A 15,994-nucleotide genomic window follows, 5' to 3' on the forward strand; every position below is an offset into this window, starting at 1 on the left:
GTGTTATATAGCTGGGTGAGTTGACTTAAAATGGAAGCCTGCTGCCAACAGATTCAGAAATTAAGAGCCTCTACATGCGAGTGGGAGTTGCACAATCGTCTTAAAGATATTTTTGAAACACGAGGGCGGTCAGGGGGTCACGGAAGGGATGGCAGCACTGCTTTGGCAAGGCTGGGCATTTTGCTCCATTTGGTAGAGAAGAGAGCAGGCTCGTTTTAAGGGGCAAAATAAGTGCATTCTGTTGTAGGTGAGATGATACAGGCGGTCCTTGACTTATAACCACAACTGAGCCCCGATTTTTCATTGCTGGGCAAGACAATTGCTAAGTGAGATTTGCCCCATTTTACCATCTTTCCTGCCTCCGTTGTTAAGCGAATCACTGTTATTAAGTGATATCCAGCTCCCCCTTCGACTTTGATTGTCAGAAGGACGTAAAAGGGGAATCACGTGATTCCAGAACGCTGCAACCAGTTTTCCAAGTGCCTGGATTTCGATGGCATGACCATGGGGGGGGGGGGAATGCAACAGTCGTAAGTGTGAAAAACAATCATAAGACACTTCTTTCAGTGCTGTCACTGCGCAAATGGTTGTAAGTCAATGGCTAACTGTATTTTACCCCAATTACAGAAAAGGAGAAATCATGCAGACAAAATGCATAATTTTTGCCATGAAGTTTGGCTGCTTAAGCCAAACCCAGCTCCCTTGAGTCTCCAGGGAGCATGGAAAAGAGGTCAGGAAAGGCACAGATGTCTTGTCCACCATATGTGATGCTCATGCACTTATGCGTACGGGCAGAGGCCTCTTGTATCATGCCGAAATCTTGAACTGTTTGATGCCGTTGCTATGCCTACCGAGCGTCATCCGTATGATGTGCGAGACTTATCACTGCTCTGTGTGGGGAATGAGCCATGCGAGCGGAAGAGGTGCTAAGTAGCACTGACACCTTTGTGTCTCTTTGAAAAAGATAGGCAGGCGGGAAGGAGGGCTGAGAGCCAGGCTGAAGAACCAAGCTTCTACAGATTGCTTCTCCGGGAAGACGTTGGAGCCGAGTTCTTCAGCCGTGGCAACTTTTAAGATGGGTGGGCTTCAGATTAGCAATAGCAATAGCAATAGCAGTTAGACTTATATGGTTCCACCACAAAACCACGCTCGACTAAACCGCGTCCGACTAAACCGCGTCGCTGACGTCATCAACAGGGCGACAACAGCGCGGAGACAGAAGCACGCTGTAAACCCTAAACCTAAAATTAACCCCTAAACCTAACCCCCCTAAACCTAATCCTAAACCTAACCCTAAACCTAACCCTTAACCTAACCCTAAACCTAACCCTTAACCTAACCCTAAACCTAATCCTAACCCTTAACCTAACCCTAACCCTAACCCTAACCCTTAACCTAACCCTAACCCTAACCCTTACCTTAAGTTGAATAAGCTTGCTTTCAAAGCGCTATTTAAAGTGCCCTTCTTTCTCCGCGCTGGCTGTTGTCACTCTGTTGATGACGTCAGCGATGCGGTTTAATCGGGCGTGGTTTAGTCGAGCGCGGTTTTGACGGGTCATGGAGTTATATACCGCTTCATAGGGCTTTCAGCCCTCTCTAAGTGGTTTACAGAGTCAGCATATTGCCCCCAACAACAATCTGGGTCCTCATTTTACCCACCTCGGAAGGATGGAAGGCTGAGTCAACCCTGAGCCAGTGAGATTTGAACAGCCGAACTGCAGAACTGCGCCACCTCGGCTCTACTTTCCACACATATGCAGAGTTTTAGGAACAGGCTAGAGCAGGGGCTAGAGCAGGGGCAGGGCAGGCTAGAGCAGGGGACTCCAACCTTGGCAACTTTAAGGCTTGTGGACTTCAACTTCCAGAATTCCTCAGCCAGCTTTGCTGGGAGTTGAAGTCCACGAGTCTTAAAGTTGCCAAGGTTGGAGACCCCTGTGCTAGAGCATGTTCTCTCAACTTGGCAACTTCAAGTTGTGTGGATTTCCAGAATTCCCCAGCCAGCATTGCTAGAATTCTGGGAGTTGAAGTCCACTCATCTTAAAATGCCAAGGTTGAGAAACACTCTGCAGGAGATTGCTTGGAGTTTGATACGGCATTCAAGTGTCCTGAAAGGAGGGGGTAGTGAATGGAGAATAAATTGGGCACTACTATTGTTTTGAAGTTCTTCCATCTAGAAACTGAGCAATTCCTTGATGGACTCCTCCCACCTGTGACATGTTGCCTGATCTTCAGTGGCATCCCTCCACTCTGCATTCTCCTCCGCTTACAAATGTAAGCCATCATTTCTGCTTTCTGGAAGGACAGAAGTGTATGCACGGGGCAAATTCAGTCTATCAAGCCATGTTTTCTCCACCTCCAAATTAACTTGAGTAAATTAGAAGGGGTATTTTAAGAATCTTGGAGAACCTCTGGCTTTTCACACACGCTCCTCATTTCAGCTTTGAATTAATACTCAGTGGTTTTCTTTTGCAAAGGGGCAAACTTGCAGCAGATGTTCTACAAGAACTTCCATAATTCCATGAGCAATTGCTGTTCAAACGTTTGTAGAATCCTATTGCCTGTCACTGGAGTAAAGATTTTGCAATAAGCAGGTCTCAACTCATTGAGGCAGACAAGGTCAAGAATTTTCTCAGGACTTTGTGATCTATTTACAAAACCTTTCTATTCCTTTAAAAAGACCTCCCCACAAAAAAAGAGGTTTGCTCATTCCCAGGGCGGAGTCTACATTCCGTGGCAGCAGGTTTAGGATCTGGCTGCAATCCTGTCAAGGGTCTGCTGCCTTCGCTGCAGTCCCCTCAGTCAGATCTTTGGAATTGTTGGTGTTCAGATGCTTTATAAAGAAAGGGATTCTACTGGTGATGAAGGGGAAAGAAGCATCTTTTGTTCCTATGGCAACCAAGCTCTGCTAGAGCATCAAATCCAATTTTTCCTAGTAGCTCTAGTTCAGGGGTCCAGCCCGCAGGGTGCTTAAATCTGGCCCATGAGGCTGCACTGGAAACACTGGAAACTGCGGAGCTTCTATCAGTGAAAACACAGCTCTGGCGGGTTGTATGCCCAGACTCTGTTTTCACTGGCAGAGGGTTGCAGGAGGCCGTTGTGGCTGAAAACGGTGCTCAGGGGGCTGCGAAGCTCTGTTTTCACTGGCAGAGGACTGTAGGAAGCAGTCACGGCCAAAAATGGAGTTTGAGGGAGGGTGCAGCTCCAGTTTTGCTGGCATGGGGCTGCAGGAGGCTGCCACAGCTGAAAACAGAGCCTGGGTCGGCCGCACACAGCATCCCCAGGCTCCATTTAAGCTGACAGGGGGCTGCAAGAGGCCATCATAGCCAAAAACAGAACCTTGGTTGGCCACACATGGTCCCCCAGGCTCCATTTTAGCTGGCAGGGGGCTGCAGGAGGCTGTCACAACTGAATACAGAGCCTGGGTGGGCTGTGCACAGCCTCCCCAGGCTCTGTTTTAGCTGGCAGAGGGCTGCAGGAGGCTGTCACAGCTGAAAACACACCCTGGTGTGCCACCACAGCCTCCCCAGGCTCCGTTTTAGCTGGCAGAAGGCTGTAGGAGGCCATCGTACCAAAAACAGAGCCTTGATGAGTGACGTCAAGCTGGCCATGCCCCCAGCCACGCCCCCCCAGCTCCCGAGGTCAAACGCAACCCTGATGCGGCCCACAATGAAATTAAGTTTGACACCCCTGCTTTAGTTCATTACAATGCATGTCAAGACACAGGTTCTGGAGTGGATTCATTTGAACCTTTTGGATCAGAAAAAGTTAGAGTGGAACATCCCACCAGAAGGCTAATGTGGCTTCCTGTCAGTGGTGGGTTTCAAAAATTGTTTGAACCTACTCTGTGGGTGTGGCCTCCTTTGTGGGAGTGGCTTGCCACCCATGTGACCGGATGGGAGTGGCTTGCCGCCCATGTGACCGGATATGAAGATGCCGACGACACTTGTCAGAACCACCTTAAATTACCTCACACACAGCACTGGCATGCATAAGAATATGATGTAAACTTGTTTTTTAAAAGGCATCTTTGGTTTGCGTTAAAACAACTTCAACACACGCAATGTTCTGATTGCACCACAAACGCAGTAGTCATCCTTACCTTTCACAGAGGCACTGAGTTTTATAAATATGAGCATGATAGTGTAGAATAATCATATCCAAGGACCAGTGGTGGGTTTCAAAAAACTTTTGGAACCTCTTCTGTAGGTGTGGCCTGCTTTCCGGGTCCACTGGTGGAACCTCTTCTAACCGGTTCGGTAGATTTGATGAACCGGTTCTACCGAATAGATGCAAACTGGTAGGAACCCATCTCTGCTTCCAGTGTCACTTATAGCAGACCAAAATGAAGTCCTTGGACAGCATCACTATTGCTGTTCTTGGCCCCCGAGTTATGTAGGACTGATTGAAACAGGGGAAAGAAATGACTGCATTAACACTATTTTTAAATTATGGTAGAGACACAGTAGAAGAATCAGCAGGAGGAAAGAGATGAAAAACGAGTGTCTCTGCTTCAAATGTCTCTGCTTCAAAAATTGTATGAAAAAGGTTGGTCGTTTGTTCCAGTGTTTCTCAAACTCAGCAACTTTAGGATGTGTGGATCACACAGGTGAAAGAACAGACAATATTAGACTGCACAGAGAACGAGGCCAAGTTGTAGGATGTTCTTCGACCCTGGCAACTTGATGAGGACGGGACTTCAACTCCCAGAATTCCTCAGCCAACTGGTTGGAGAACTCTGGGAGTTGAAATCCAAACAGCATAAAGCTACCAAATTTGAGAACAATTAGTCTATTCTAGGCATGCAATTGTATGCATCCTTCCTAGGTGTATTCAGACAGGTTTCGTGTCGTGTGCTGTGTTTCATAGAGCAGCAAACTGTGTTTCAGCAAAACACTGAATCCTTTGATCTGCGTTCCAGATCATGGCCTTCATGTACGAGACAACCAAAGTGGAAGATCCCGACCTCAAGCAGCGCCTTGGATTTTTCTTCCGTATGCCTTCTCACAATGTCTCCCTCGTCATTAATAATACCAAAGAAATGGATTCTGGCCAATATATGTGCACCGTGAACGTTCCGGACGACAGTACAGTGAATGGAAGAAATATCGGCCTGGTCAACCTTACCGTTCTAGGTAAATCAACTTCAGTTTTCTTCCGCTTGGTTAGATGGGGGAGATGTGATCTTGAATCACCAAGAACATTTCATTTTCATGCAGGCAGTCTTCGAGTTATTTATTATTTATTTATTTATTTATTTATTTATTTATTTATTTATTTATTTATTTATTTATTTATTTGTCTTGTATGCCGCCCACTCCCGGAGGACTCCGGGCGGCTCACAAAAGACAAGGGAAAGGGGGGAATGAGACAAAGACAACATATTAAAAACAAAACCAACATTCACAATTTCTGTGGAGGTAGATGCTTCTCAGCCCCCCCCCCCCCCCCAGCCTGCTGGAACAGCCAGGACTTGGTGGCTTTGCGGAAGGCCAGGAGGGTAGTAAGGATCCGGATCTCAACAGGGAGCTTGTTCCAGAGGGCTGGAGCTGCAACAGAGAAGGCTCTCCCCCGGGGAGTCGCCAGCCGACATTGGCTGGCAGATGGAATCCGGAGGAGACCCAACCTGTGCGATCTAATTGGTCTGAGAGAGGTAATCGGCAGGAGGCGGTCTCTCAGGTACCCAGGCCCGATGCTATGTAGGGCTTTATAGGTAGCGACCAGCACCTTGAAGCGGATTCGGAGACTAATAGGTAACCATGACTGGTCGCTTAGCAATCGTTCAAAGTTAAAATGAACTTCCCACTCCTTATGACCCGGTTCTGAAGTTCTGAGGGATGCCCTCCCTCCGTGGTCACGTGGCTGCATTTTGGGCTCTTGGCAACCAGCCTGCAGTTTATGATCATTTGTAGCATCCCACAGTCCCATGACTGGGATTTAGGATGTTTTTGCTTTTCCGGCTTCCAGCAGAAACCAGCCCTTAGCATCAATGGGTTCAGTTTGTGACTGCTGGATAAATTGACTTTGGTGTATGACTCCCACAATAAAGACCATAAAATTGGGTCAGTCACATGATGACCTGCTTTACAACTCTCATGACTTATGGCCATAGTTACAGGTTCAATTACGGTTGTTAAGTTAACTTGGATGCATCAGGAAAAGATTGTTGCCAATCTTTCCATTTCTTCACCATATACTGTAGCTGAGCTTGGGAGTCTTAACGGTTCATTCTTTAGTTCAGCCTTGTAGTCTGCAGAGCTGCGTAGCAATTTACAAGGAGCACCCAAGTTTCAGCTGGTGAGCTATTTCAAAACAGTCCTGTCGGTTTCAAAAGATCAGATTCACCCCTGAAAGTTCATTTAAATCAGGGGAGGGTTCCTGCCAGTTCTAACCTCTTCTATAGAAGAGGTTCCACAAATCTACAGTGCCGTTTAGAACCGGTTCCAGCTCCTTCCCCCCACCCGTCCGCACATCATCAAGATGAAGAGCGAGAGGAGGAATTCTGGGAGTTGAAGTCCACAAATCTTAAAGCTGTCAAGTTTGAAAACCCCTGAGGGTTTTTGTTCTAAAGGGTTAGGGGTGCAAGGGTCTTGTAACTTGATAGCTTTGAGACTTGCAAGCTACAATGCCAGAGTTTCTGAGCCAACATGACTGGAGGAGGAATTCTGGGAGTTGAAGTCCACAAGTCTTAAAGCTGTCAAGTTTGAACACCCCTGGGTTTTTTTTTCTAAAGGGTTAGGGGTGCAAGGGTCTTGTAACTTGACAGCTTTAAGACTTGCCCGCTTCAAATGCCAGTTTCTGAGCCAATATTTTGGTTGCTAAGCAATAGTGTTGTTAAGTGAGTTTCACCACATTTTACAAGTTGGCCACGCTCACCCAGTCACATGGCTGGCAAGCCACTCCCACCAAGTCACATGGCCGGCAAGCCACTCCCACAAAGCAGGCCACCTCTACAGAAAAGGTTCTAAACAATTTTGAAACCCGCCATTGATTTAAACTGGTTTATTGCTATTCAGGTGTGGGCACAAGAATCTTCTCAAATAATGGTTAACAGCTGCTAAGAGTTAGATAAGGGTCAATGGAATTCAAAGGAGGCTTGACTTAGTTTGCTTGTGACTATGCAAGGATTCTAGGCTGATTCCTCTTTTAACTCCACCTGCAGGTACTGCCCCTCTTTCCACTACAATTCCCGTGGGATAGAATCTAGAGGAGTGGATTCTCCTTCTTTAGGTTTTGTCCAAAAGGTGGTATTCAGCCAGTTTAGACTGATTTGGCCGAACCGGTAGCAGAAATTTTGAGTAGTTCAGAGAACCGGCAAATATCACCCTTGGCTCCTCCCTCTTGCCCCTATTGTTCCCTGTCCTATATGCCCTTGTTTTTTGGTTCAGCTGCTTTGCGCAGCAGAGTGTATTGCTGCGCCTCAGCTGAGCTAAAATAAACCAGCTCAGCTCACCAGCACTGACACCGAGGGCGGTCTTTGAGTGCTGCACGCACGGCACACTGCACGTAACGCACACTCTCATAGAACCGGTAGGAAAAGATTTGGAACCCAACCGCTGGTTTTGTCCAAAGTAAACACTGAAGCTTCAGGAGCCCCTTTCCCACTTATATTGATCCAACTTCAACAAGATGCCTCAGGAGGCCCAAAGATAGAATGGGATCATTTCTGACACACACACACCCCCAATATTCTAATAGCACAAAGAAAGATCAAAATCAAAAGTTGTTTCTTGCCACTGGTAACATTAACAACAACCTCACTGATGCATCCATTAATATTTAAGATCCTTCCATATTTGGGGTTCTGCAACAGGCTTCACAACATCTCTTCCCCTTTGAAAGTTGATGGAATCCAAACTGGATGGCAGAAAATATGACTTCCGCAACAGAGTGGTCAATGCCTAGAATGTACTGCCTGACTCCATTGTTACATCCTCAAGCCTCCGCAGCTTCAATCTCAAACTGTCTACTGTTGACCTAACCCCATTCCTAACAGGTCTGTAAGGGGGCGTGCCTAAGTGCATCAGCGTACCTACCGTCCCTGTCCTATTGTCCCCATTTATTTGTACCCGTCTCCTGTGTTCATGTCCATGTTTACACACTTATGCCTGTTATCTTGTACATGTTCGACAAACGAATAAATGAACTGATTCTTTTTCCCCTTTCAAGTGGAACGCCAATGTTTTTTACAGCCAGTAGATGGCGCCATTTGCTACCTTTTTAAAGCGTTGAATGGTTTTTGTATTTCTTTAATTTTTTTTAAAAAAGAGATCTCGTTGTTTTGCAGTCCCACCGTCTCCACCAAAGTGTCAGATTCAAGGCAGTGCACAGGTTGGAGGCAACGTTACCATGTCCTGCAAATCTGCTTTTGGAAAACCGGTCCCCGTTTACCGTTGGCAGCGGACTGAGCCCAGTTCTCAGTTTTTCTTTGCACCCACACAAGGTACGAGTCTTTGCTGCCGAGGTTTGTAGCCCAGCACAGCTGGACAGGGCAGGTTGACCATGGCTGTGGTTTAGGGTGAAGAGGGGAGACGTCTCTGTGTGTATCTTTGGGTTCTACCAAAACAAAAGAGAAAAATTAGTCGAGAACGGAGTTTTGATCTAGTTCAATGTGCATTGAATTTAATCCAAAATTGTAGGTTGAATCACCCTCTGAATATTTCGTATTCTTCTTCATCCGCCTTTAGAATTACCATTTGCTGAAAATTTCCTGATGAGCCCCAGGGGAGGAAGCAACCTGTTGTGGTGACACTTTAGACTCAAGTTCTACCAGGATTTCTCAGCTTTGGCAACCTGAAGATGTGTGGACTTCAACTCCCAGCGTTCCCCAGCCAGCATGGGACTCTGGGAGTTGAAGTCCACATGTCTTTAGGATGGCAAAGTTGAGAAACACTGTTCTACGCCCTGGGAAATGGGAAAACTTCATTTAGAGCCATGGTGGCACTGGGGTTAAGAGTGCAGTACTGCAGGCTACTTCTGCTGACTGCCGGCTGCCTGCAGTTTGACAGTTCAAATCTCCCCAGGCTCAAGGTTGACTCAGCCTTCCATCCTTCAGAGGTGGGTAAAATGAAGATCCAGATTGTTGGGGGCAAGAGGTTGACTCTGTAAAACCGCTTAGACAGCGCTTTTAAAACACTGTAAAGCGGTATATAAGTCTAAGTGCTATTGCTAGGTGCTCAGCCAAGTCACTGAGAGAACGTTAACGGGATCCTCTTGAAATACAGTCCTGTTCGTCTGAAGCTTGCTTGGCATTTTTTTCCCCAGATACCAAGAAAGGGATGTTGACACTCACCAATCTTACTATCGACATGTCTGGGGTGTATCTCTGCAATGCCTCCAGCATAGCTGGCCATTCCAACTGCACACTCAATCTGGAAGTGCATCCACGTGAGTCTCTTCTTGACAACTCAAGGTCTCTTTCTACTCTGCTTCCATTTACATGGGGACTCTTAGGAGCAAGAGAAGGTCGAAATAAATGAAACACCACCATTGCAATCAGTTGTGTCCTTAAGAACAGTCTCCCATTTCTGATTAAAAATAAACACCCTTGGTATCAGATTTTAGGGAAATTAGTGTTTCCTTGGCTGCCGCATTGAACGTGTCCACCTAGCTGGGAATTTGTAGTGATGACTGGATTAAAAGATGCTGTTCATATTCCTGGTAGAAATGACCATCGTCCTAACAGTCTATTCATGCATCAGCAGCCAAGGTGAAGTAGTGATCAGGGCATCCTTCCTCAACCTGCCTGCTCTCCAGGTTTCTCCAACAGAGATATGGGCTTCCATTCCCAGAATTCCCTAGCCAGCATTGCTAAGAATTGTCAGTGGTGGTCAGTGGTGGGTTTCAAAAAAGTTTGGAACCTACTCTGTGGGTGTAGCCTCCTTTGTGGGAGTGGCTTGCCGGCCATGTGACCTGGTGGGAGTGGCTTACCGGCCATGTGTTCTCTCTCTCTCTCTCTCTCTCTCTCTCCTTCCTTTTGTCTCTCTGTCTTTTTTTGCTTTTTTTCTTTGATCTCTCTCTCACTCTTCATTTCTTCCTTTCTCTCTCTCTCTCTGTGTCAATCTCTGTGTGTGTGTGTGTGTGTGTGTGTGGGTGGGTGGGTGGGTGGGTGACAATGGCGGGTTTCAAAAATTTTTGGAACCTCTTCTGTAGGTGTGGCCTGCTTTCCGGGTCCACTGGTGGAACATCTTCTAACTGGTTCGGTAGATTTGACGAACCGGTTCTACCAAATAGGTGCGAACTGGTAGGAACCCACCTCTGGTGGTGGTCCACAGAGAGGATTTAGGACAGGGAAAACCAAGGAGAATATCTCATTTGTTCCTGAAATGGTTTGAGCAGTCGATATCTCCCAGCCTAGTCTATTTCACCGTTGTTTAGGATAACCATGGGGGGAACAGCCCCGTGTAGCCTTTCTGGAAGTTAAGATTGATATCAATGATATATAAATCATCCTAAATGTTCATGCAGAGATTGGATCCCAAACCAGTTGTGCTTGATGTGAAGATGTTAGAGGGATTTTAATTAGGATTAAGTAGGCACAAGTGTCTAGAGAGGCAGGAGATTGGGAACGGTTGAGAAAGGTAGGATTTGCTGAAATCTTTTTCCCATCTCAATTTTTTCTTTATAAAACCCGAAAACATCTTTACTGTTGTGGCTCCTTTTGCAGCCTTCAATACAGCAGTGGTGGCTGGTGCAGTCGTGGGGACCCTCATCGGACTCGGCCTGATCATATTTTTTACACTTCAGATGTTTATCTACCGAAAGAAAAAGAAGGAAGCCCAAGAAGAGATAGCCAATGAAATCAAGTAAGTAATGTAGAACATCTGGCGCTGCGGATCACAGAATTAGGAAAGAGTGTCCACCACATGTTGTTGGATTCGAAGTCCATCAGCCTGACACTCTCTATAGCCAATGACCAAGAATGGTCGGAATTTCCCCCTGAAGCATCTGGAAGAAATGTCTAAGGTAGACATTGTGTTTGGCTCATCTTCAATATGTCTTGTTGACTATGTGGTCCTTGGTGCTCTCATGGTTCGGCTGTTTTCTTCCACATGTTTCATCGGCCAGGTAACATCAGTGCTGTGCCAGGTAGCGCTGATAATGTTGCCCACTTGGGTGATGAAATGTCTGCAAGAAAACAGTCAAGCTCAGAGAGCACAAGGGGCCTCAGAGTTCAACCTGAACTACAAATATTCCCTTCTGTTGCTTCTTTCGGACTAGTTTCAACAACAAAACACTTTGTGTACAACAGTGGAATGGTTAATCTATAGTGGTTGTGGGTTCTTTTTCCTCCGAGGAGGCCCTTGTCACGGATGATTGAATTAGTCTTGTAGTAAACAGATAGGAGTATAAGTCCTTGCAAGGCAAAACTCATTTAGATACTCTGTTTGATGGAAAACACACAAGTTTACATTTGGAAGATTTTGAAAGGGCTTAAAATATAAAAATCATAGATCAGTATGGAAATGGAATATTGGAAAATGACTTCATTGATTCCATTTATGACTTCCTCCCCTACTACAGGGAAGATGCTGTAGCTCCCAAGACGCTCTCCTGGGTGAAAAATTCCTGCACTGATGGACTCTCCAAAAATGGAACGTTGTCCTCCATCAACACCTCCCGGGATCACAAACCCTACGCCATCCGGGCCCCCTCGGACACGGCCTCCATCACCACTGCTGCAGGAAGCATGGTGGGCTTCAAGGCCCCTTTCACCGACCCCAGAAACGGGACCCTCACACCGACCCCCAGCCTTTCCAGCCAATCGCTGCCCCTCTATTTTCCACCGGTGATCAACGGAGTCCAGTGCCATCATGCCAATGTGCCCATCCACAGGAATAACCTCCACCGGACAAACCGGGCTCAGCCTCAGGCCCCCCAGCCACAGGAGCCCCCCGCCCCTACTGCTCAAGGCTTAACGGCCTCCACGCTGAATCGCATGGGGGCCGTGCCGGTCATGGTGCCTGCTCAAAGCCAGGCGGGGTCTTTGGTGTAAACGCGGTGTGACTCCAGAGCTCTCCAGGTGACCGTTGGTTTGACTCCTCACAAGCACTGCTGAGAGACAGGCGCGCATTATGCTGCTTCGTCAGCCTGTCCGCAGAGGTCCAGGGGTCTCTGTGTGGGTTGGGGCTTGGATTTGTTCTTCAAGTGACCAAATGTCAAGACTTTGCCATAAGTGAGACCTTATCAGGACTTCTGAAAAGGACTTTTTTTAAAAAAAAGAAAAAATTGGTAACCAGAAGAGCTTCTGTTTATCTGTCCAGTCTTATTCTTCTTGACGCACCAGCCCCATTCCATCTCCTCTGGGAATCTACCTAACAGAGACTAGGTTTAACTGGATGAAAATGTGTTTATTCTCTAACGTGACTCTTAATGTTGAGGAAGAGAAAGCAAACTGTGATTTACTGTCTTGGCTTAGAATAAGAGAAGGAGGTAGATCTGAAGTCTTTAAGCCAAATGGGTCATTCTATCTTCTCCAATACTTTTCAAGAAGTAGCTCGCATAATGGGAAATCCTTCAGCCACTTGGGAAGGGAAGGTAAAGATAATTGAAACCCACCTGACTCCATGTCAAAAGTCTACACATTAGAGAAATCTGCACAAGTAAAAAAAAAGGGGATAAAATCTCAGCTGCCCCATTCCACCCCTTCCAGGTAGACATTGTTTTCCAGCAATGGATAAAGGTTGCAGCCAAGTGGGGAGGTGTGACTTCCTTTCTTGTCATTCCTGCTCAAAACTAAAGGACAGTTCAGTCCCATTGTTTGGTTGGGTTGATGGCCTACAGGTAGTTCTTGAAGTCCGTTCAAAGGTAATTAATGCATAAACACTTCACCTGCCTCTTGAAACACCTGATAATCACAGTATGTTAGAGGTGTGCAACTGTTTGAAGACCCAAGCTTCCATATGAATGGAGAAGCCACCATATATTACATTTGAAGAAAATGCCATTTTAATGTAATTTATGGAATATCGATGTGAGGAATGAATTTCTGTAATAAGCCTTAAAATGACAACTTTAAAGTTCAGCACTTATGAAGGCCCATTCAAGACTTTGGAGATTCACCTGCACTTGCTGGGCACTAAATTAGGTAGTATCAATGCCCCCTGAAATAAGTTTGGTACAAAATAAATGCAGCTCTATTCAAGAGGTTATCTTTTACCATGGATACAACTAGCTGTGTAATATCCTTTTTCCTGAAATGGTATCCCAGATTATTTAATTTTGGCAGCCTTAGTGACTAGATGAGTTTAGCTCAGGATGGAACTATTTGGAGAGACGAGTGCCATGAAGTTGCCAAGACTGAATCATAAATGCAAAAAGAGGTCAAAGTATTGTTATTCACCCGAGGATGCTTGGAAATGGTTTCTGATAGGAATAAGTTAAATGGGATAGATTGAAACAAGACAATAATTGGGTGGGTGCTCAAGTTTCCGCACTTGGTGGTTTTGAAACTAAAAAGTGGATGCCACCTTTAAGGTATGAATCCAAACAGTAGCTTTGCAAAAGAAATTCATCTTTATAGGACCATAAAATGCTTTCCTACATTTAATATTAATCCAAGCTAATCATATAATTCAGCATTGTCAGATGGCACAGTTCTTATGAAACTGTTGACACACAGATCTGTAGAGGTTCTTCACTAGGTCTATCCATCCCACCAGTCTTGTGCTGAAAATTTGGGGAGGGGTTTTTCTGTTGCTTCCTAGCATCCCTACAAGCCCACTTTTTGAAGTAGTGGTCCTCTATCAGTTAAGGTAGGGCATAGCCCACAGAAATACAGATGTAGAATATGCTTTTCAGGAAGTGCTCCCACCCCTAAGGAAGGCTAGAAGGCAAGGCAAGTTAAGGAAGGATTCTGCCTTGAATCCTTGTGTACAGGTAGTCCTTGACTTATGACCACAGTTGGGGACTGGAACATCTGGTGCTAAGTGAGGAATTGTTAAGTGAATCTCACCTAATTTAATGACCTTTTTGTGCCATGGTTGTTAAGGAGAATCACCTTGATTATTAAGTGAACCACACAATTGTTCAGAGACTTTGGCTTCCACCATTGACTTTACTCGTTGGAAGGCATCTGGGAGAGTCACAAATGCAGATCACATGACCCTGAGATTCGGCAACTGTCATAAATATATGCTGGTTGCCAAGCACGCCAGTTTTGATCACGTGACCACGGGGATGCTGCAACCAGTGTGCCAGGCCCAGTTTCAGGTCACTTTTTTCAGTGCCATTGTAACTTTGAATAGCCACCAAAAAAAGGTCGCAAATCAAGGACTACTTGAAGTCATCCATGTAACTTTATTTCCAGCAATACAAGGTGGATTTAGAATTGCTTTCTTCTAGGATGATGGTTGGTCTAGGACAGGGGTGTCAAACTCAATTTCATTGAGGGCCCCATCAGAGTTGTGTTTGACCTTGGGGACCAGAGTGGGCATGGCCAGCTTGATGTCACTCATGTCAGAGGTTCCTGCGGTGGCCCAAGAGCTCTGCCAGCGAAAACGGGCGTCCCGAGCTCCATTTTTGGCTGCCACAACCTCCGTTTTCACTGCCAGAGGGTTGCAGGAGGTCGTGGCAGCCGAAAACGGAGTTCGGGAGCCTATCTTTGCTGGCAGAAGCACCATAAGGCTGATCCTTCGCTCTTTCCAGGGCAGCCCCGCAGGGCAGATCTAAGTACCCTGTGGGGTGGATCCGGCCCCCAGGCCTTGAGTTGAACATCCTTGATCTAGGACATGGGTCGTCAACCTGGTCCCTACCGCCCACTAGTGGGCGTTTCGGGATTCCAGGTGGGCAGTAGGGACTTCGGAGGTTAAAACCTCCTTTTGAGCGAGTGCGCAGTTGCAAAATAGGAGAAGCAAACACGTGGGAAGGGGAGGAGGGGGATAGCAGGGACAGGCAGAAGCCAAACAGAGCAGTTGGAAAATAGGAGAAAGAAAAGTTATAGGCAGGAGAGAATTGTTGGCTAATAATAATAAGTGGGCTAACTAGCTCAGCCTTACTTTTGTACATTGCCCTTAGGAAGGTAAAAAAAGGGAGATAAAAAGGAAAAGATTTTAAAAAATTAACAAAAAAAAGGGAAGAAAAATAGAGAAAAGGGGATAAAATAAAGGAGGAGAGTAAGCAGTGTTTAGTCTGGCTCATAAAATTAAAAACATTATAAACATGCATAGAAATAAAAAGATAAATGTACGTACATTTCTTTTTTTTAAAAAAAAAACCTCCTTTCTAAAAAATATTCCGCACTTGCGCAAAAACTGGTGGGTGGTAAGGAAATTTTTCCATCAAGAAAGATCCATTAGCGGGCGGTAGGTAGAAAAAGGTTGACTACAACTGATCTACAATATAGCTGTGGTTTTTCTCCGCAAGTCTGCCTTGTATTCTCTGGAGGTGTCCCTCACTCAAACAAAGGCAGCCAGTTGCTCTAAATCAGAGGTGTCCAACCTTGGCAACTATTAAGACTTGCAGATTTCAAGTCCCAGAATTTCTCCAGCCAACCATTAAAGTTACTAAGGTTGGACATCCCTGTTCTAAATGGGCGGATTGTTCTCTTCTAGGCAAAATAGCTGTTTTGGCTCCAAACCTACCATGTTTTTTTAAAAAAAAGAATAAATGGAACCCTTTTTATTACCGTGGTTAGGACCTTCACACCTGCAGGGTTGATTCTAGAAAATATGCTTTTATTCTAATTTGTGTCCCACTGTTCCTTAGTGAACCACCAAGGACTCTATTCAAATATTCTCTATTTTTGAAACTTGGCAACTTTAAAAATGTGTGAACTTCAACTCTCAGAATCGTCAGCATGTCGGGTTCAAAAACAGCTCTCTCTACCTGCTGTCTTGCGGTTAAGGCCAAATACTGCCTCAGGTCTCCCAAACTATCACATCTTCCATACCTCTTGAGGACATGTCTTGTAATATTATAGAACAACTTCCTACCAGGCCTCTTAAACCGACTGTTTAAAGGACACCTTTGGCATCTTAATATATATTGTGCAATTATG

At 45.7% G+C, this 15,994-nt stretch overlaps 1 protein-coding gene across 1 annotated transcript in view; it reads left to right on the plus strand.

The window, feature by feature from the left end:
• The window catches only part of ESAM (endothelial cell adhesion molecule), an 80,769-nt gene extending 66,689 nt beyond the window's left edge, over positions 1–14,080 (plus strand). Inside the window, exons 3-7 of the mRNA XM_032229510.1 lie at positions 4,919–5,132; positions 8,285–8,440; positions 9,262–9,384; positions 10,664–10,802; positions 11,521–14,080. Coding sequence (XP_032085401.1) covers positions 4,919–5,132; positions 8,285–8,440; positions 9,262–9,384; positions 10,664–10,802; positions 11,521–11,992 — 1,104 coding nt within the window. The 3' untranslated portion in view covers positions 11,993–14,080. The remainder of the gene's footprint in view (positions 1–4,918; positions 5,133–8,284; positions 8,441–9,261; positions 9,385–10,663; positions 10,803–11,520) is intronic.
• Positions 14,081–15,994: the final 1,914 nt, after the last annotated feature.

The sequence above is a fragment of the Thamnophis elegans genome, chromosome 13 (assembly GCF_009769535.1).
Source record: "Thamnophis elegans isolate rThaEle1 chromosome 13, rThaEle1.pri, whole genome shotgun sequence".
Taxonomy (NCBI): Eukaryota; Metazoa; Chordata; class Lepidosauria; order Squamata; family Colubridae; genus Thamnophis; species Thamnophis elegans.